At 39.1% G+C, this 22,081-nt stretch overlaps 1 protein-coding gene across 1 annotated transcript in view; it reads right to left on the reverse strand.

Annotated features, from left to right (window-relative positions):
- Positions 1–773: 773 nt before the first annotated feature.
- Positions 774–22,081, reverse strand: part of UBA6 (ubiquitin like modifier activating enzyme 6) — a 30,726-nt gene continuing 9,418 nt past the window's right edge. The window contains exons 10-34 of the mRNA XM_074589302.1: positions 20,960–21,083; positions 19,645–19,748; positions 18,797–18,859; positions 17,695–17,771; positions 16,942–17,008; positions 16,394–16,537; positions 15,640–15,707; positions 15,283–15,361; positions 15,003–15,083; positions 14,553–14,630; positions 13,087–13,268; positions 12,403–12,508; positions 11,408–11,497; positions 11,217–11,297; positions 10,475–10,603; positions 9,485–9,536; positions 9,316–9,379; positions 8,390–8,459; positions 7,652–7,723; positions 6,368–6,485; positions 5,429–5,622; positions 4,661–4,788; positions 3,780–3,867; positions 3,302–3,396; positions 774–993 (exon numbers count right to left, since the gene is read on the reverse strand). Coding sequence (XP_074445403.1) covers positions 858–993; positions 3,302–3,396; positions 3,780–3,867; positions 4,661–4,788; positions 5,429–5,622; positions 6,368–6,485; positions 7,652–7,723; positions 8,390–8,459; positions 9,316–9,379; positions 9,485–9,536; positions 10,475–10,603; positions 11,217–11,297; positions 11,408–11,497; positions 12,403–12,508; positions 13,087–13,268; positions 14,553–14,630; positions 15,003–15,083; positions 15,283–15,361; positions 15,640–15,707; positions 16,394–16,537; positions 16,942–17,008; positions 17,695–17,771; positions 18,797–18,859; positions 19,645–19,748; positions 20,960–21,083 — 2,490 coding nt within the window. The 3' untranslated portion in view covers positions 774–857. The remainder of the gene's footprint in view (positions 994–3,301; positions 3,397–3,779; positions 3,868–4,660; positions 4,789–5,428; positions 5,623–6,367; positions 6,486–7,651; positions 7,724–8,389; positions 8,460–9,315; positions 9,380–9,484; positions 9,537–10,474; positions 10,604–11,216; positions 11,298–11,407; positions 11,498–12,402; positions 12,509–13,086; positions 13,269–14,552; positions 14,631–15,002; positions 15,084–15,282; positions 15,362–15,639; positions 15,708–16,393; positions 16,538–16,941; positions 17,009–17,694; positions 17,772–18,796; positions 18,860–19,644; positions 19,749–20,959; positions 21,084–22,081) is intronic.

Here is a 22,081-nt window from a genome sequence, read left to right on the forward strand (position 1 = left end):
TTCAAAGTCACGATTTGCTACAGTGTTTTTAATTTGGTGAGGTCAACCACACCACCAAATATTTTCTCTTTCTTGAAGACAAAGTTTTATTGTTGAAAGCGTTAACTTGGCTCTTCAGTAGGTTTCCATTTCCCCCCTATTGCAGTATTCCCCAAAGAACAGTCTTAGTGCAGATAATCACCAATTCCAGCTCTCTGGACTTCAGGTGAGCTGTGACACCTACTCAAGGCCCGCCTTCCTATATTTCCATGTTGAGACTGACATAAGATCACTGCTCTGACACACAGCATCACTAACTGTTCAGAAGAGAGCACCAACAACACAGTAAAGCAGTTAATCTGCTTTTAAGTGTGAGTTTAAACCTTTTGGATGGATTAAATCTCACGTGTAGATGGCAAGAATGAAATTCTTGTTTGAGAATTAAGTAACATATGAAATGGATTTGAGATGTTCTTAGAACACCAGGAGTATCATAAACCAGCAGTTCCCCCATTTTCTGCACTCTTCTCTAAGCAGTGCCTAATTTGCACATGGGGACCATTTGTTAGCTTTGCCGTTCTTCTTGATTTCTTCATCTCCCCACAAACTAATACCAATCTTGTCTTTAAGATAAGGACTGCACTGGACATTCCATCTCATGGAGTGACCAATCCTCCTTTGAACAAACAGGTTTGAAGAAAACAGGAGCAGATGAAACATAAATCCAGTTTGTCTTCAGTGCAAAGCCACTGATTTTCACCATCTGTTTTAATTAAGGCTTCACCAAAACCAAATATATAGTACCATCTTTAATAGCTAAAAATTAGCAAACTCCTTTCAGAACAAATGGTCCGGGAGTGACTTCTATGTCTCTACCATCAATTGTCCTCCTGAACAAAGTAGTATCTCACTGGTGGACCTGGCAAGTCTTCCTCTCCATCAGTCTCTGGAGCAAACGATACTGTCAAATCCACGTACTTCTTATCAGCTGATGGTTTCACAAGCTTTTGCATCCTACAAGGAAATGAAAAACAATTTGTTAACATACCAGAAAGATGATTGGCAGAGGGAATTCAGGGCCAGCCTAGGATGGATTTCACTGCCAGCAATGAAGCCCAACACACTAGAAACCAGATTAAAATGGAGAATAAACTACCTTTTGACACAAAAGTTGTTCCTCCACCTGAGGTACAGCAAATGGTATTTCAATTTCTTGATGGACTTAGCCTGTTAGTGAGCTATTACATTGTTCACTAACAAGTGCTCAGTACAAAAGAGAAGACAAAATTACCAGTTCTGGATGGGATTTCTTTCTGGTGTCCCACTGAGGCACACGGCAAATTTAGCTTTCTGTGTGGGATTTTGATCAATGAGGAGTAAGTTCTTGGTATGCCATAATGGCTGTTTTTAATACATTATTAGGGAGAACCACTCCAGTGCCAACAGTAGATACACAGTGCTGAGAGAAAGTAATTCTACTGAAGTTAAGACTTGTTAAACCCTTGAATTTTGAAGGCAAATAGCAATGAGGGGGGAAAACAGCCAGGATCTGGCACTTGTTCCTTCATGACCACAATGTATGTTTAAACTAGCTAAGTGTGTCATGTCTTAGTGCGACTTTCCCCCTTTTGCACTCTACAGTCTCAAAAGCTACAGCTGTTGCTTGAAAGTTGCACAATAAAATAATGAAGTAGGTCAATCAACCTCACTGTCATTACATACCTTTGGATGTCTCAAAATTATTTTCTTGCCAACTCGGAGCACTAGTTCATGAGCCAGCTCAAATGCTAGGAGGCTGGGGGAATACAGTCACTCATTTCTATTCCTCACAGGTCACTTAGAGAAGGATTTCCCTTCTGGCTATGCTTTAGCACGCAGGTTAAAAAGCTGCTTTCCCCAAAGTACTTGTTCCTTTGCAAGAACACAAAACATTAGCCTCTTCTCAGCAGAGATACTGAGGTCATATCCATTTGCATGAGGAAGCCCCAGGCTACAGAGCAAGGCAGATAACTATGTCTCTAAAACTAGCTTTTAAGGAGCATGCCACCAATCAATGCTGTAATTCTGAAACGAAGACAGTCTTGCAATGCTTGTCATATTACAGCAAGAGAAAGATCTAAAATACCTTAAAGAAAAAAAAAAACAAAGAACACACACACGCAAGACCCGAGTTTGCTGTGCAAATATCTTATAAAGCTTTCGGGATAGTTTGTAACAGAACCCCAAGTTGCTGTAACTACATGGAAAGTTTGAAGCGAGTCTCACAGTAATAAGAAACCCTGATATTCACAAGAAGGCAGCTTCGCACCATGCCTTTGACTTCATTACGCTCCCCACTCATTCAAAATTATTTATACAACTGTGGGAGAAGGAATATAAACAACTCATTTTGCATTAGGCTGTAAATTCACATCTTGGTATGCCAGACACTCTAAAAGCAGTACCAACATAAAGGCTCTTCTCTTCCTGGAAGTTTGAAGTAGCTTGCCCATAACATATACTACTTTGCCTGACATTACCTCCTAGCAGACTTTCGAAACAGTACTGATCAATCTGTAGTAAACGCTACAGCATCTACTTGCTCTAGGAAAGCCTGTGAGAACTGACTAGCATATACCTCACAAGAGCTGCAAGGAACAAATTTTGAGCTAAAGAACTTCAATCAACATGTAAGGTAGAACTAAACCTGGGTGAGATCTGGCTGTTACTTTGCAAAGGCCTATCAGTCAAAAACCAATGCTCTGCCCTCACACCCTCCCAAACTTCCAGTTTGATATACCCCCATTTCCTGTCAGTGGCACTACAAGGCCTTGTGAATGGCCCTTTTAAAAGGGCTCAAGTGAGCTAGAATCTCAAGGAATTACTATGAACCAAACAGATTTCCCAAAATCTCAATCTGCAACCAATACCTTAGCTCCTTCACGAATAAGTGTTCTCATTCTTTCAGAGCCAAGTTGCTCAGTATCACCACGAGTTTTAAGCCAGTTTAAAAAGGTTTGATTAGTCTTATTCTGCTTGAATCAAGGTACATTCTTTCCCCTCAAAAAAAACTTACTGTCAGACTTCTTTGGGTTTTTCATTCTGGCATTCATCAGTTAGAGCAGCATTTTGCAAGTCTCCTGTCCTCACCACAGAATTTAATTCACTCTTTTTTCTTTTTTCAAAAAGAATCAATTACTTTTTTCTTTCCCAAATACTAAATGACTAGCAACCACTTTGAGAGAAAACATTGCTGTCAAGACACACGTCCTTATGATACAACCAATGAACATAATTTGTATGTGTACTTGGATCCCTCAATCCCTTTTCCAGTTATACTTACGTCAGCTTTAATCTTTTAATATGACCTGGCATCACAGGAACATACAGCATTTTGACTCCCTGTACAACCATAGTTGGTTCAATTCCATATTTCTCCTGGAATTCACAAATTAATACTTATTAAAGGACTAGGACAGCTGCACAAGCCAGCAGATACTACTACTGTTAATACTACAACTAACGATTCAAAACCACAGGATCCCAACCAGAAAACTTAATAATGCATAGATGTTGACAGAAGTTTTAGTAAGATACGTTTGAGTCAATCCAATTAACAAAGAATTTGAAAGTAGGCTTGGATGCATTCACTTAGAGACATTCCCGTTGACATTAATTCTTTCTAGAATTACTCTAGTTTGAGCAATAACTTGATAAAAGAAAAAAAAAAAAACCAAAACAAAAAACACCCAAGCCAACAACCCAAAACAAGAAAACCCTTTCCTCTCATCTTGTATTACCCAGTACAGCAGAGAACTTACTCTGACAGCATTTATGAAGTCCAACAGAGTAAAATCCTCTTTCCCATAAATTGTCCACCTGTCCCAGATCGTAAATGATATCCCATTTCTGTTTTAAAAAAGAGAAAGGTTGGTTGTTATTTTAGAACCTGAACTCAGGCACTTCCTTTAAACAAGTATTGAAGAACTGCTATGTCTTCTAGCTACTTGATATTTTACCTTGAGCAAAAATCTCTTCCTCTCTGCTGCCCTTTCTCCAGCCCTTTGACCTGGCTAAGCACAAGACAGTAAGAACTCTGGGTAAACACGGTACCTGGCGGGGAACTCACTGAGTTTTCAGACCTACTGAAAAACAGCTCTTGTACTGACTAAGATGCAGATGCGTGTTCAGTCCGTGCAGACAGGATGTTTATTAATAGCCATCCCACTCATCTAACTCATATAGATTTTTAAAGCCTCACTAGCAACAGCTTCCACTGAAAACAAAACTAGGCCCTTAAAACCACTATTTTTAAAATTAGGACAGAAGAGTACGTGTTGCATTTTCCAAACAGGAAGTTCTTGAGCAATGCATTATGGGACACCCTTGGCCATACTAAGAACATCACGTACATCTTTAGCGGTACGTGGTAAGAGGATAATAGTTTGATAGCAAGCACTAAGTGATTCATGATCTTCCAAGTTTAAAGAACAACAAAAAACCAACCTTGAATATCTATAAAGTTTAATTGGAGTATGGCCATGAACCATCATAGTTCTGCTTTGCGAGCACATAAGGCCTTAATCTGGTTATCTGAATTTAATAACTGTATGAACTTCACACTTGTTGTAATGGCTCACCAAGTTCTAAGCATCAATTACCAGGTTTCCAAACACCACCCTTCTGCTTTTGTCCTTCCTACCTGATTTCTGTTCTTCTTACTTCAGCAGTTTCTGTAAAGACCATTATGGGAATGGCTAGGTTCAGAAAACAGTTCTTGTATGCATCAGCTGGGTAGCCACCCACAACTTTGATGAGTTCCAGTGCAACCTGCAGTAAATAAGAATCCCATACTTCTATGAGACCAAAACAGGTCTTAAGTACTGTGGTATCAACACTACTTTAGTTAAGAAGCCAGCAACTACGGAATAAGTTGTTAATGGAAGCCTTTGTCCAATCGGAAGAGTAAATCACATCTGGAAATGCAACCCAACATGCCACAGAAATACATTCTGTTGCTGCTAATGGAAATATTTAAAATGTTCAAAAGCATTCCAAATATAGGACTCTTCTAAAATTGTTTTAATTCAAGACACCTCCACAAAGCATGCAGTTCTGTTGAGATGCATGGATGTGAACTACTACAGAACAGATCCTTCCCACTCTTGTCAGTGACACTCTGATGGAAGTTAGTATTGACTGCAGAAAACAAATCAAAATGCTCATTCTCCAACTCCTCTTTCTGGTCAGCAAATCAGAAACAAAAGCATCAAGGGCTTACCACGTCAAGAACTAAAAGTGACCTTTTGTATTGGTACATGAGAAAAAAGAATTAAGTTTGAAATAAACCCATTTCTTTAATGAGGCTCTGTTAGGGTAGTGTTAATCAACATCCAGACAACAGTGATTTTAGGCAATGAGCAGTAAGAGAAGAAATATGCATTTTAAGCATTTTAAAAAGCATACGCACCAGCCCCGATACTGCAGCAGTAGCTGTTGCAATTGCAGGAATAATCTTTCCAGCAATGCGCTTTGTTTTGAACCGATCTGCTGGTTCGATGTTGTACATCTTGGCTCGCAAGTTTGATGCTGCTGTTATGAAATCTACATGCCCATTACTGTCATCATCTTTTTCAAAGGAGATGGGCTTCATTTGCAAGTCATCTGCCCATGAAAAAAAAAAAAAAAAAGAGCAAAAGTTATTATTAGAAAACTGGAGATGTCTTACACATAAGTTATAGGGATCTAGAATCTTAAACTAAAAAATTCACATCCTGGAGCTTGGTGCCTTCACTTCACTATGGACTCAGTAGCATGGCAGAGAGAGGTTGACACTCCATGGGATGGGTTAGAACTAAGCTAATCTTTTTCCCCTGTGTTCACGGGCTAAAAATGCATGCGTGTTGTAGTTGCCCAATGACGTCTTCATGTGGCCAGGCACAAAAACGGTATTCAAACATCCTCATTTTAACTAGAAGAACATATCTAGAAGATGCTGGAGAAGACTACCAGCCTTCACAACTTAGGATAATTTCAGATTGATTCCTGTAAGTACTAACTCTCAACTTCCTCATACCAGAATCTTTTTCAGTCCATCTGGGAACAAGCCAGCACCCTTTCCCTCCTCAAGAGTTCAATTCCCTGCTGCCTGCTTGCTGTCATCATGGTTGTAGTTACATGCGAGTGTAACAGAGAACCCTAAAACTTGCAAGAATCTAAGTAATGTAAAGCAATGAGGACAGTTATCTGCGTGGCAGATAGCAGATAGCTGATATCTAGAGCTTTCTGCTTTAGCTATCAGCTTCTTGCAGAATTACAGAACTGCTTTATCCAAAGACCTGAACATCGTACTACTGGCAGTGCAACTGCAAGACGTTACTAAGCTGTGAAGCTGGTTTGCACTACTCACTTTCCAGAGCTTCATTGGACTGTATAGACTTCTCCAGCTGGAAAATAGCATTTCTTTCATCCTCACTGCTAACTGGAATATGATCTGGTTTTCTTGCAGTTTCATCAGTCTGTACAACCTGCAAGAGTGTGCAGTGCTTGAGTAATAAAATACATGAACTTGGTACAGCACAAGTGTGAAGCATACTAGATTTCCTGTCTTCCCTGCAGCCTTTCCGCCCCAGTTCAAGAGAGACATAGACTTACTGGAGCAAGTCCAGCCAAGGGCCACAAAGATCATCAAAGGACTGGAGCATCTCTCATATGAGGAGAAGCTGAGAGAGCTGGGATGGTTCAGCCTGGAGAAGAGAAGGCTCAGTGGGATCTTATCAATGTGTATAAGTATCTGATGGGGGGGCAAGTACAGAAGGCAGAGCCAGACTTTTTTCACTGGTTCCCAGTGACAGGACAGGGGGTTGTGGGCACAAACTGGAGTTCATAAAATTCCCTAAGAAACATAGGAAAATACTTTAAAGAAAAAAAACAAAAAAACACAACCAAAACTGTGAGGATGGTTGAACACTGGCACAGGTAGGCAAGAGAGGCTGTGGAGTCTCCATCTTCACAGATATTCAAAACCCGATGGGACACAGTCCTTGATGACCAGGTCTAGGAAGGGGACTGGAACAGGCAGCCTCCAGAGGTCCCTTCCAACCTCAACCATTCTGTGATTCCGCGTCAAAATATCAGTTTTGTCTCACAAGGCAAGCATTCATGAGACAAATGTTAATACTGGGCAAAAAAAATATGAAAACCCTCTGGAACATTTGCTAACTTTAAATGATGACAAATGCTAGCCACTGCACAATAACACTGTTTTGAAGTTAACACTTCAAAAATAAACATAAAAGTAATTACACTTCCTTTATATTACCTAAAAAGAAATAACAAATTGACACAAATCTTGGATTGCTTTAAAGTTGGTTATGAGTAAAATTTTACTACTTTTACTAAAATGTTATAGACTCATATAAACTTTAAAAAAGCTTGCAGACTTACAATCACACTCGTATGGAAAACGATGCTAACACAAATCATTTGCAAAGGGCAAAAAAACCCACATCTTGCATTTAGCATCTGGTACATAGATACCTTAGCTATATCAAGCTAAAGCAGTCCTGTATGCCACACTCTTCTTTCCCCAAAACACATTTTAATTTCTGTTTACTTCTCATCAGCATCAATGCAAGAAGTAGTGGAGATGTGGGACGCTATTTAGTTTCTTTAAATTAAATATCATACTTACTTTGTTTGAGGGTCTGAACTCTGGTACTTTCACAGCTGAAATAATCTTCAAAAGAGTTTCCTCTGACAAATCCTTTTATGGTTTTGAAGAAAAACAATTTAAATTCACATCAACTCAAAAAGGCCCCCACAAAAAGAAAGCATATCCAGTAACATTTCTAAGAATACCAAAATAAAAAAATCCCACAAATATTCAACGATGTTTCAGTGAAACACCATCGCTGAAACACCAAGTGATGTTTCAGTTGCCACATTGAACCAGAGTGGTGAGAAGTGCCTAGCACTTGAAAACTGAACAGAAGTGTAAACGTGACTTACAGGAAGATCCAATTAGAAAAGAAAAAGGGTAATAAGAGAAACAAAGCATAAGCAATACAGAGGCTGTGAGTAGTAAAAAAATAAATGTCCCAGACCATAGCTTACTGAAAAAATGCCTTAAAAAGATCTCCTTTCAGTTCAGTTATTATATTGCACAGGAAACAGGTCCATCAAAATAAGAATTCCTGAATTCACTGCTTACTGAAAACATGCGATACACTACTCATTTCTTCTCCAGGTTAGGGATTTAAATAAAGAAGACTAAATGTACGCAGTTGCTGAACAGCCAGCACTGAAGGATAGATTACTTTAAGAATCACTTTAATCAATTCTTGGAAAGAACTGGCAACTGGACATCAGACCAAAACTGAACACATACATCCAAGCTATGCGATGCAAGCGCTGTTACAGTATGGATTACCTTTTCTGTGAAAGGAACGCAGTATACCGTTGCAAAGAGTTTTGCAGCGCTCACAATGAAACCATAGTGCCTGAAGAAGAGAGGAAGATAATTGGTTTTGGTTGGTTGGTTTTTTACTTCAGTTGCCCAAAGGTTTGCAATCATATTCAAAGAGGTCTAAAACACACACACAGAGAAACAACTTCCACCCTTTAGCGCACACAGTACAAAACAGATGACAGATTTGGAGACACTCAGAAGTCCTCCCCAAAACTAAGCAAACTTTGAGGAGTGAAGAGTTATTTAATGAAAACTGTATTTCCGTAACCTCTGCAGTCAAGAAAACAACTACAAACGCTCACATGCCATCAATACGATAATGAAAATCTTCACTTCAGAAATACTTTGATATTTGCCATCATTTCAATTTTCACCCAAACTAAAAATGGCGATCCAGACAGTTTCTCAAAGCAGGTGTAGATATGCAGCAGATAAAGGCTTTTGCAATACTTCACCACATAAATTTTTAAAATTATCTGTAATACCCAAGCCATCTAGATCAGACTCAAATCGTGAAGAAGTAAAGGGGTCCCTCCACTAGGTCATTTTAGGTAGTCAATTTAATTTGGCACATCCTGCATTTCATGAGGAGGGCAGGGGTGTACAACAGCAAGAACTCCGTAATTCTATAGTCACACAATAAATGAAATGGGTTATTCTAAGCCATTTCACATTAGATGTTGTCAGAACTTCCCACAGCACCCTCCAATCCCATGTCAGTGACAGTTACCTGCAGTGGAAGTATGAGACAGTTCACTGAATCAGCCACAGCATAAGCCTGTGCACTAGTACTTATCAAATACCAGTTCAACTTCTAGTAGTATATAAGCCTTTGCCTTGCACTTATAGGATGCTATAAAACATATCAGTGGCAGTACCATACTTACAAAGGATCGTTAAATTCAAACTTCACTGGGAAAGGCGGCCTCTTTGGTGATTGCCAAAACAAACCTGGTAAGAAGAGAGACTTAAGATGAAATCCTAAGGAATCAGGAACAGCAACGAATGACATATGCCATGAATTCACAACAGGCACAAAGGGGCATTTGTACTTACTTCCATCTTTTAATCGTGTATCAAGAGGAAATGAATGAAGGAGCTGAAGTGCCTAGAGGAAAAGCCAGAGTAGCTTTACTAATTTGTCATATACAGATTGACGTGACCACACTAAATCAAGCCTTCTTTTTAGTAATGATGTGAAATCTTTATGCGGCTTTTAAGATGTGCCAATACGTAGTTGAAGTAATTTAAAGAGTTAAGAAAGTCTAAGATGCCTGTGTCAAGATGGGAGAGATTAAAGAAACAAGTACTACTAGACAGAGTGACTTGTCCATTCATTCACAGGACAAAGATGACAATATCACCTCATCTGTCTGAAGTGCAAGACAGACAATTAACCTAACAAGCAAAGCATTCCCCCCACCCTGTTGTCACTTTAGGATTCTTGCATATTGATTCACAACTGGGAGTGCAATGCTGTCTCAATGTGACAACTACCACCAGGGCTTCCATATGCACACATATGATATGTTTACACACGCACACATATGATATGTTTACACACGCACACCATCATGATCACATCTTTCCTACAAAGTGACACACACACACACACACTTTAAGCAACACTGTGGACCAGGTTCTCAGAATGACTGGCTCTTATTTCAGCCAACCTTTCTGTGACGTCTTTCAGAAAACGAGGGATATGAAAATGAGTTCAGTAACAAAAGTTTAGTGGGGGAAACAAAAAGCCACTGTCCTTTAGTAAAAGACATCTGACAATCCCGTTGCTCTAGAAAAAACACAATATCTAGTCAGCTGGAAAAATGCCAATAAAACTGCACGGAGAGTACTTAACAGAGTGACCAGGAGTCAGTTAATAAGCCAGACTTAAAGGTGCTACACGTTTTTAAGTATCAAGCACAGTTCATTATTTATGAAGAGATGGAAGCGAGTGCAAAGACTTGGACACCTAGTTATTAGGGCTACCAAATTTTCAAAAATCCTCATCAGTCTAGTGCCACCGCATTTCCAGGTCCTACCTACCTTATGGCTAAAGTACTTCTCAAATTTTACTCTTGCTAGTTCCACACATTGAGTCCAACTTCGGGGTCTTCTACTAAGTGTTTTAATAACATGAAAACAGCCTTCTAAGCTCTCCCCTGATTTTATTCTCTAGGTAGAGAAGGAAACATGAAAATGTTAAAGCAGACAAAGATTCCCAATCCAGTCAAACAGTAAATATGTTTTAATAAGTTATAGGCAAAAGGAAACAAGGGGTCACTTTGTGAAATATTATCCTTTATGTGATCTGCTCCACTGGGTTTTTCCCCATGTGCTGTGGTCTACGTGATGTATTTCCACTCAGTCCTATGGACCATAGGCCATTATAGGCTTACGAGAGAAGATATTAAGCAATTGAGCCTAATTTATTACATAGTTGAATTCATTTGAAACTAAGTCTTGCCTTCATTTTTCCCGGCTGGTTGCACATCAGTGTGACATCTACTATACACTCGCTAGTAGTGCCTCAGTATTTCTGATATTCTACATTATGTACAGAGCACACATGAGCTAGAGAAGCAGCCCATGCATGAGGCTTTGGATCTTAATTATGAGACACACCAGAATACACCATGAAAGAGCGACTAATGACTTGGCCAAATAAGTCTGCAAGTTTTCTGAATAAAGTCAGAAAATAACCCAAATCTCACTGAACTTAAACAGAAACAAAATCCACAAAGCATTAGTTTAAACCCTGTATTTTACCCTGGCAACACTCCCCTACCTGTAAAACTTCTTCTGCGGATGGATAGGTTTGCCAGAATTTGTTAAACAATGAAGGCTTGTGAGAAAATGAGCTTTCAAACTAGAAAATAAAAAGAACAAATATGGCATTTTGCAAGAAGTGTATCAGATCCCCCACCTTTCCAAATACATATTTAGTTATGCTGAACACCAGTAAGCTTATTCCCTTACCTTATCTCTTGCCCACTGTATTGTATGCTCAATGGCAGCTGGAAAAGACTTTAAGGTGCAAAAAGGTATTTCTTCTTCCGGTGGATCCCGCTGTAATTAAGCAGAGTTGTGTGTAATGCGTGTAAATGAAGGCTTATTAAAGCTTATTGCTTATAATAGCACCAAGAATTTCTAGACTACATAAGTTTTAAACTCCACTGTTATAAAATACAAGGTGGCTCATATTTGCTTGGAACAAAATTTGTTTTATGAATACCAACATATCACTTCCTGTTTATGAAGAATAGTCTAAACTCAACACTGGAAAGCAAAACGGAATTCTGAACCACAAACAACAGAAGAAAAAGCCAGCTTACAGAAGATGTGCAGTTCACATTCCCATACACTCTCAACACGAAATACGCGCTTTCACTCAAGGCCAGAAAGACTTCTTTCTTTGTGGACTCTAGCAAGACTGTTAGGATGCTCAAAACCCTGTCTCTGTGTCCACATGGCATCATTTCATGGTGTTCTCCACCAGTGACTTTCTACCTTTTAATGGCAATTTCACAAGAACTTAAACAGAGGGATACTGCAAGATTTTGAAGGTTCATTTCCCTCTTCCAAACCCGTTTGCAATGCCACTGTGGGACTAGATTCTTATTTAGAATAGAGTTTTCAAGAAAAAAACCCAAAACAACAGCCAGTCCCTCGGAAATGCTTCAGAATTAGAACTTCCAAACGTTGTGTTTCATAATTCATATAGTAGTTGCTTTTAATTATTGGCCTAGATGTAATCATCCGCTAGGTAGCAGACATGGTATCTTCAATCTGCTCAGATTTTATATCCTGTGAGCTTTTCTTCAGAAACCAAGTAAGTAATTATTTCCTAATAGTACTGATCTTCAACAACTCAAATATGCCACTTATTTTAGACAGATACATAAATGATTAAAGAATCAGAGGGCATTATGGGACTAGCTACAGAAGGTAAGTGATGGTCTTAAAACACTTACGTGACTATTATAGGACTCTGTCAGATGTGGCACAATAACTTCCGTGTGTCCTTTTGTTCCCATAGTTCCAGAGTCTATAAGAGGACGCAGGTTTGCTACACAACGACTGACATGGAAAGACACAGAGTATCAGAATACAGTGTAATCACAACACTCTTGCCTTGCAGACATTACCAGAGCATAACCAGAATTGACTCTAGGCACCTTTAGAAGAGTGGAAAGCTTACATCAAACTCAGGAAAAGAAGAGATTAAATAAGCGCTATTTCAAGTTCCATCGGGATACCTAACCCTACCTGGATTAGGAGCATTACTAATTCTTTTTAAATGTAAACATCTCTACTTATAATTTAAATATATATTCTTACGCATAAATAATTCAACCTTAAGACTGCCACAGTATTTTCCCCCTCATCAGACCTTGGCACCTATTTATTTCCAAGCACTCACTCCAAGGCTCTCTGCCATGTGAACAGTAGCAGCCACAGAGCAGCAGAGTTGGTTTCCACCATGAGTTCCACCCCTTCCTCCCCTCAGCCAGCATCCCTATAAAGCAGTAAGATAAATCTGGACCAATTTGCTATTGGATCGTATAGGCAGTCACAGATCAGGAAGATTAAGAATAGAAAAGCAGAGTCCACATAAGAACATGAAAAGCAGCCCTCACCTCCTTTCCACAACCTACCTATCAATGTATCTCCTTGCCTCGACATTGTCCAAAGCAGTCACAATCACATCTTGCTTGGTATAGAATTCATCGCTGTAAGTGTTCTCAGTGGCTGGACAAACTTTATTAATATATGAGTCAATCTTTAAGCAAGGATTGATGTTCAGAGTTGCTTCTGCTGCAGTATAGCTTTTAGGTTTCTGAAAGTATAAATACGTATCAACAATATTCAGATAAAGAACATCTGGGACACAGAAACATCGACTTCATTTGCTGATCAGACAACAATTTACTGACAGAAATGTTAGTATGCAAACCATATAATAAAGGAAATTCTTTAATTATATATCTTCCTCATTTATAAATATCTCATTAATTTAGTTTTATTTAGGGTGTCAGAGACCACAAGGTGAAAGCACTTAAATGGTGCAGCAGAAATGTATCGAGTAACTGAAATGGATGCCACATGCTGTCTCTCATGCTCTCGAAGTGCCATAAGAAAGGAGCAGTTCACGACTGTCAGAGGATAAACCCCTTAGTTACTGTGACTATGTCTATGCAGCACAGACATAAAACACCTGTGAATAATCACATTACTGCATTCCACGCAAAGCCAGTTTCAGAAGCTAAACTGAAATAGAGTTCTTAACCTACCTGACACTTCTAGCCATACTACATTCAATTATCTAGGGATCAGCACTTAGAACAGCCAAACTCAAGACCGCGTGGCTTCTGAAAGCTTGCAAAGTTCACCTTCCATTTATTTATCCATTCAAAATGCAATCTGTTCCCAGATTTGCTAGACATAAACAGGAGGCAGAAAAAACTCAGCTGCTCAGTTTGGGGCAGGGGAATCCCCATTGCTGTCAAGTTCTGAGCCACTTTTTTATTTTGTGCTGTGTTTGCAATTACAGGGATATTCTCTCTGCTTCTAAGGAATTAACAGTTTCCGTATGACGAATTTACTGAATGTACTTTTTTTTTTGACAAGCTATTTACCAGCTTAATGAAGACTGAATTATGTCAGAAGATAGCAACTTTGGTCAAGTTCCATCAGCAGTAGCTCTTCTATTGAGAGTACTTCTGCCAGCGCCATCTATTTTTTGTTGTTTTGTTTAATCTCCGCAAATTTTGATGGTATAGTAAAGCATTTCTGGCATATTAACCCATGGCAGCTTCTTATGCAATACAGTATTCCTCATCCGATTCTCAAGTTCAAGAGATTTTCTTAGTCAAAGACACCAATACAAATTAAGATCAGACTTTACAAATTAAGATCAGCCAATTTTACTCAACTGATACTAGCGATAAGTGGGATGCCAACATAGTTCTAGGTATTGTTTTAAAAGATACTGGATTTTATTACAACCTTTAAGTCTTTTCTGGACAGAAGTACATACACTCACAAGTTCAGCTCTTGGTGGGGACACAGGACAGGGAAACAGAACAACAGTCCAGAAAGTTTATTGAACAAGAAAGCCTACCTGTATGTGATGAGGTCGAAAAAGAAACTGCCTGTTCAGGTTGGATTTCTCTATCAAGTCTGGATCTGTAATTGTCACCTAAGTCAGAAGGGGCAAAAGCAACAGCTGAAGTCACAATTTAAGTGTAGCACTGAGCAATAATCTTGATGAAATCTCTACAGAAACTTGTCAAAACAAAGTACTCCTATTGGTATCCACTGTGGCTAACAGCTCTGCCAATACCAACTCATTAAATTTTGTTTTAAAAATCAAATACAGCAAGACTGCTACAAGCGTATTCTGCTTCCAGTTGCACACTACTTCCACTCTGTGCTGAGACCATCTTACCCTCTGCACAGAGATCAACCTGAAATAAGGCTTAGATGTTAATATTTTAAGTAATCTAATTATTGTATTATTCCTTGCCACATTACTTTTTAATTAGCAAAGCAAGGTTAACAGGTGACTTACCAATCCTTTGTCTTGCCCAGTACCAACACCAAGAAGCGCAAAGTTTTTTAACATTTCACAGCCTATAGCTCCACAGCCAACCTAAACAAATGACATTTTTAGAGTCAGAAACGTAAATGAAAACCATGGAAAGAGTAAAATATACAACTCCCATTACAATTTTGGGCCATTTATTCTGCAGTGGCACATGCCATCAGAGCAGCTCTCATTATTTTGAAGACAGTGGATATTAGCTGTATTGACAAAGCATGTGCAGAAAGTGTAACAACGTCATACTCACCAAAAAAACATTCAAATCGTGCAGCTTCTGGCACAGAGAGTCTCCAATACAAGCCCTCAAGGCATCATACCTATCTCCTCTATGCAGGCATAGAAGACAAAACCAGAAGACTAGTAAGTTGTCATTTATCACAGTAGTGTTATTGATGCCAAACTGCACTTCGACATGAACTAAGAAAATCAGACAGAGTCCCCTATAATTCCTAGTCCTCCCATGCTCAAATATGACACATGTTCTCAACCCCAAGCCCGTCCCTCCAGCAAACAGCACTGAACTAACTTTAAAAGACATCTTCTGTGCCTGCTTGAGACTCAGGTATGAGCAACACATAAAACAGCAGATTGTAGTTATATTTACCGTGGGAGAAATTCTTCAGTGCCCATTTTTTCTAGAGGTGTTACAATGTCTAACATATCTATATATAGCTGTAAAAAAGAAAAGAAAAACTACTGTAAAAAAGAAAAGAAAAACTAATAAAAATCTGTGAAAAACATTCATGTTATTTTCGTTTAAAAAGTGAAGTAAATATTTTCTATGTACAACACAGCTAGAAATTTAGAAGCACTAAGTTTTTACTGTCAGTGGAAGACTATACAGCATTCAGCTTCCTACAGTTCACTTCACCGTTTTAGTGGACAGGCAAAAGCACCTGGACACCGACGGGAAAAAAAGCTTGTTGAAACATGAGCTGCAAACTTTTGACTTCTGACAGTTACCCCTCCAAATTAGACTGTGAAGTTTTTAAATCTAACTTTATTCTAACACTCACCCTGAGAGTGACAGCACTGCTCTTACATACAGTAGCTTGAACTGGCATCTGGACTACATCACACCTTTTCAGCCATGCACTGACAAGCCAAAGCTCTCCTTGCTTGTGGGAAAACAGAATGGGGTGTCTGAACCCCAAATACGAAAATTGTAACTAAAACTGGCTGCACTTTTATTGTACACATAAAAACATTATCTTTTTTCCTAAGTTCAGTCTCAATCTTTCCCCCCCGCCCCGTTATAGAAGTTGTTCAGTCTATTTTGATCATACAGCAGTTACACACAACCATACATTTGTAACATCGCTGCCAAGATAAAGATCCAAACCCAAAGACAGCCTTACCCACTGCTGCAACGGAGAAAATTTTCCTGTTACTGCTTTCAAGACTTCCTGGCTAGCAACACCACCCACTGCTGCAGCCAGAGGAGCCAGAAATCCCTGAGCAGTCCTAGACAGCCATTTCACTACATCTCCATTCACCTGAGGCTGAAAAATAAGACATAACAACACATTTATCCATTCAGTCAAGCAAGTCAGTGCTTGACAGTTTCATAGATTATTGTTTTTCAGAAGAGACAGACAAATTGTTTCACTCTGATTAGCAAAAAGGTTTCCAGCCAAGACAGATCCACTGCATACCCTGTACTTTTAATATGCATTTATCTAAAAAATGGATTCACATAGCCACAGGATTCAGCTTTCGTGTCAGGTGAACGTTCGGCTGAACCCGTGCTGAAACACCGTTCTGTTTCCTCGCTTCAGAAAGCCAACTGATCCATCTAAAGATGTACACAAAGACCAGAACAAGGACCAACAAATAAAGCATGACCTTTAGGCAAGTAAATGAGCACATCAAAAATGACTGATAACGACAATGATTCCTTACGCACTTTGTTTTCCAGTGTTTCACTTATGGACATGGCTATTTTCAGCATTTCTTCAGCATCTTGAAGACATCTACCAGGGTAGAAACAATAATGATAACTTAAACATTCCAGAGTCCTTCCAGAAACACATTTAACAGAGAAAAAAAGGCACTGGATACAGTAGGAAGAGGTTGGAAATTTATATTGGTTTTAACAGTGAAGATTAAAGATGCACTTCTAAATGTTACGGTTAGCTCAAGAACAGGACTCTTAGTGGAGAAGCCCATGTGCAAGTCCAGTCTTAAGATTTATACTTTGTAAGTAGTTTTCTCTTGTTTAACTCAAAATTATGCACATCAAGAACCACAGCTGAAAAAAAAATATTACTGCAAATGAAAAAAACCCAAACCCTTCAGACATTTTTTTTTTAAATCCTTAAGCTACAGGGTAATTCAGGAATCACTGAAGTAACTTTTCCATATTACCCCCACGATGTGAAAAAAAAAAAAAAAAAAAAGGAACAGAGAAAGACTTCCTCCAGAAGCATTTTCTGTCTACCTGGGCCCAGAAAGTGCCATTGCTATATTGGGAAAGCCCTTTTACAAACAAGACATGCATTAGGCAACATTTTTCATCCAGGTTTCTACTTCTCTCTTCTATGTCATCTACTAAGTACCAGACAGACAAGGTACCCTGCTGCACATCAAACCAGTAACTACAACAAAAGGAGAGTTCTGTCTGATTCAAGGCTTAGCAAACACAAGACTTCTGCCTTACCCAATGTTAGGTCTGCGACCAAAGTTCTCCTGGAAGTGGTTCAAGGCAAGCATGGCAACATGGATCTGCAAAGGTGCCTGTTAAGACAACAATAGCTGTTGAGCAGTTACAAGCTCGAGAAAACAGAAGGAAACAAAAGCAACTATTTGAACTCTTGTGTTACCAATTCATTTCCCTGTCTCTTAACCACACTGCTACAAAAAAGTTTTTAAATAGCATTAAAAAGTGAATTTGAAATACCTTACACTAATGTTTTTTACAAACTGGGATTATAAAGTATTACTCAGTGGTAGTGGAATATCCTTCATGCACTTTCAGCACCTGCTTCAACTAAGTCCAACTAAAGAGTCCCCAAAAGAATTTAGTGCTGAAATTGGAAAACGCAGTAAAATCTTCTTTTAACTACACATTAGAATGCATTGCATTTTGCCAAATACCCATACCAAAGTCCAGTATTAAGAATCAAACAGGCAAGTCAGACTTTACATTATCAAACAAAAAGTGATTACACGAACATTTTTAGTTTAAAATTTTAACGAGTCTAAGACTGACACGCTTCGCATGTCCATAATACTTAACTAAAATTGTGTTAAAGGCAAATACTGTTAGCTTCCTTTCAGATTTTAAAAATACCTCTGAGTAACTTTTTTCCAAAGAAAAAGAAAAATTATTCTTAGACTGTTAACTCCAGTTTCCCACCAACCTATGATCCCCTTTTTCTGACTATCCCAGCTTTGATGCCAGTGTCATTTTTATCAACCAAACATCATTAGATACATGAAAAAAAACATTGTGTCGCTTACAAAATTTACACTTATTAAAAACTGAGATTTTAAACGGCAGAGGTGGCTGAGCTATGCATTTACAACATACTTGGTGCAAATCAACGATAACAAGCCTCTGTGGTGATCTAAACCATAATATATATTCTGTGTGACCACACAAACTGATACCTCAACTCTTCTTTCACACTTTAAACTAATATTTAACTACTACAGAATAGAATTAGGAAATTAAGTTGTTCTACACAGAAAGCTGCAGATTACATTCCATGTAGTTTTAACATTAAAGCACTTATGCCCAAATCCCGCATGCTAATTACCTGAGGCTTGCTAAAATCCGCAACAAGACATAATGGATTTGTTATCTGCTTCTCCAACCGTTCCTGGAAAAGTAGAATTCATGGTAACAACACATCCACTTTAAGGACACGACAGTCACTGCTACCGGGCAAAACAATACTCTTCCTGGAGAGACTTAAGAACCAAATATCCTTTCTTACTAGTATTGCTATTACTCTCTCAATTATTAATGCTAAAAAGATGCATAAAATAATCATCTACTGCAAGTTTTGCCAATCAAAAATAATCAGAGAGGTAGTTCACATCCTAGTGGCAAGACCCATCACTTAAACTGCTTTGAGGTTGGCTACCAAAGATTTCATACACAACTGGCTGTTTGCTTGTGGAACTTCCGCACTCAGGAAGAACAGGAAGATACCCCTTCAGAGAGACAAGATACTGAGCTGTGTATTCTCCTATCAGAAGCAGCTGGTCCTCACTCCCAGCTTTTCAGAAGGTTTGAGGGCAGTCAAGATCTACTTTCTGCGGACCCAGAAAAGCACGCAGCACAATGCAGCTTGCAACTCCTCTTATCCAACTGTTCCTTCTTCTCAGAAGGCCACCAAGAAACCACATTCATAGACGTTCATGGAGTCCCCATAAGTACAGGGGTAGGATGCCCATATTTTTTTTTCCCCTCTATATCAGCAGGCAACTTTGAAATCTTTCCTATTCTCTATGGTTTACTAAATCAGTTTTGCCATTCCTACCCAACAGAATTAGTGTGAACCCAAATTAGGGGTAATGAAATCATGTATCTGCTGAACTCCGCTTCCAGTGCTCAGACCATTAACACTTAAGAACCTGGTAATGCCAAGCACACACTTACAAAGTAAAACGTCTTGGGCGTCTTCACTTGGACAGCTATGCCTCCATGTAAGTAAGGCTCCATATCCGACGTATTGCCAATGCTGAAGGAATAAGGTGACACCACTGTAAAGTGACGAGAATAAACAGTGACTAATTAATTAATAATTAGTTAGAATAATTAAAAGTGTCATTGGATACTGCAATTCTGCGTACAATAAACTCATGTTTTGCCAATGCTTTTTGCGCTGTAATTTTGTAGTGTGCAACCTTGCTTTGAAAGCATAAACACAGCTGATCCTCGTAACAGGATTGTCCCTCTCTGCCGGTTTCTGGGCTAAAGTATTAGTTTCACATGATCTGTTATGAAATAAGCTTTTTAAAGGGGTAGCATATTTAACAAGAATTCTGATGACCACAGCTCTGTAAGAAAAATGAAATCGCTCTCAGTTTTATTTAGACTGTGCACAGCAGTGTCCAGTATATTGCTCAGAGTAGGATTTTAGCCCCGTGACTAGAACAACAGACAATCAAAAAGGGCAGCTGGGGCATTTAAGTCACATTGTTAATTCATGGAAAACTGAAACCAAAACCTGGGCTGATTAAGAGGAAGGAACTGAACGGCATCAGCACTAGCAAAACAAAAGGGTTCAGAGAGAACAGACTCAACCACGTGTTTCAAAAGGTACTGTATTTCCCTCAAAGCACAAAATACTTGAAAACAACCAACCAACCCCCATTCTCTCTTCTGCTCCAGAAAAATAGGCACTCAGATCTAGGAACTGGGCAATTCCCTAGCACCGAAAGGAACCAAGCAGTAGGTCTTGGAACATGCATGATGCAGACCACAGCAGGGTAAACATAATCACGAGAACCCCTTCAAAAGCATGCTTAGAAACAAAGTGATGTCAATGCACCGCTGTACACTTAAATTGTCACCCAAAAAACTATAAGGCAAACAGTTACAAAGTGGTGGTAATTTAGTCCAAAACCATGACAGAAGCACAGGCATTACTGGACCCTTAAAAAAACAAAACAGGTTTGTCAGCAAACTAATGACGGTAACCTCAGAGGCAGCCAACTTGTTTCCACTAGCTGAGAGTTTCCATTGCTCCTTACACAGCAAGATCAGTTTGGAAAGACTTCACTAAATGGAAACGGAGTCAAGGCAACACAAGGAAGATCAGTGCACCAGAAAGCCTTTTTTTTGTGCAAGCTCACTGGAGGTCTGCACAACCAAGCAGTCCTCTGGCTACAGTAACTAACACTACAGTGGCTAAAACAGGCCAAAAAATAAAAACCTTGCAAATAAGTAAGCAACAGTTTACCCAGTTTACCTGTTATTTGGTGTGTGGATCCATTTAAGCATGACATTCCATTAACTTCCCGAAAGGTTAAGAACTGTCCTGTCTCAAGCCTGTGTGGATGATTTTCAAGGCAAGTGACAATACCAGGATTTGACTGAAAGTGAAAATGGCAAAGTTAGCAAGGAGGAAAGTGTCTTGGGTAAAGGAGTCATGCTTCATCGTAGACAGATAGCATTTTGGCTATTGCAACTGCAGCCTCTAATACTTTTAGCACCTCAGTTCTGCCATAACAAGGGAGTTACCTATAACTTTTTCAATTCTGTTGGTTTTTCAATTTAACAGTGTTTTCATGACACAGACACTTTCCTTTTTACCTCTTACAGTTCTCAGCATGTTAGCAAACTGCATTTGTTAGTTCTTAGCAGTCAAATTCATTGTTCTGTTCTGAAGTAGTAGCAAATTTATTTCCTTTTCTCAAACCTGAAATAGACTACCTGTACAAAGAAATTTTTAGAGACATTAAGAAATAAAATCTTGTGAATGGTCCTTATTACTCCATGCTTCCTTTCCATCTAATCTTAAAAAGGACACCCCAAACTCATTCTTAAAAGTTAGGAAGCTTACAAAGCTGGACGTCCTTAAATACAGGAAAACCACAGCCTCAAGCAGATCACAAACAACCAAGCTTGCACTTGCAGACAACTCAGACAACATCTCATCATGCTACAGGATGCCATGCCAACCTCCCATGCACACAGAGACCCCTCTGCAGTCAGAAGATGTCTCATCAAGACCTTATGGTGCAGCTCAGGCTGTAACGCAGTGGACTTGCAAGCAAGCCTGGCCTATAAAGCCTCCTGCTATCCCTTCTTGAGCTTCCAATATTAGAAAGATTTCAGTTAAGTAGCATGAAACTTAATTACTGTGGACTACATTATTCCCTGTGGCACGGAGAATGGCAAATGAGTTTGACCACAGAAAATTGTTCTCTGATTTAGGGACAGAATGCCACCTCAACCCTGTCCACAGGACAAGAACAGCCTCTTCATGGTGTTTTTTGGTATTGACTTGTAATTCCAGTCAGTTTTACACTTCAAAGAGTGGAAGCAAGATACAACTAAACTCAAGTATCAGATTATGAATCACAGGATA

Source organism: Larus michahellis, chromosome 5 (assembly GCF_964199755.1).
Source record: "Larus michahellis chromosome 5, bLarMic1.1, whole genome shotgun sequence".
In the NCBI taxonomy this organism is placed as follows: Eukaryota; Metazoa; Chordata; class Aves; order Charadriiformes; family Laridae; genus Larus; species Larus michahellis.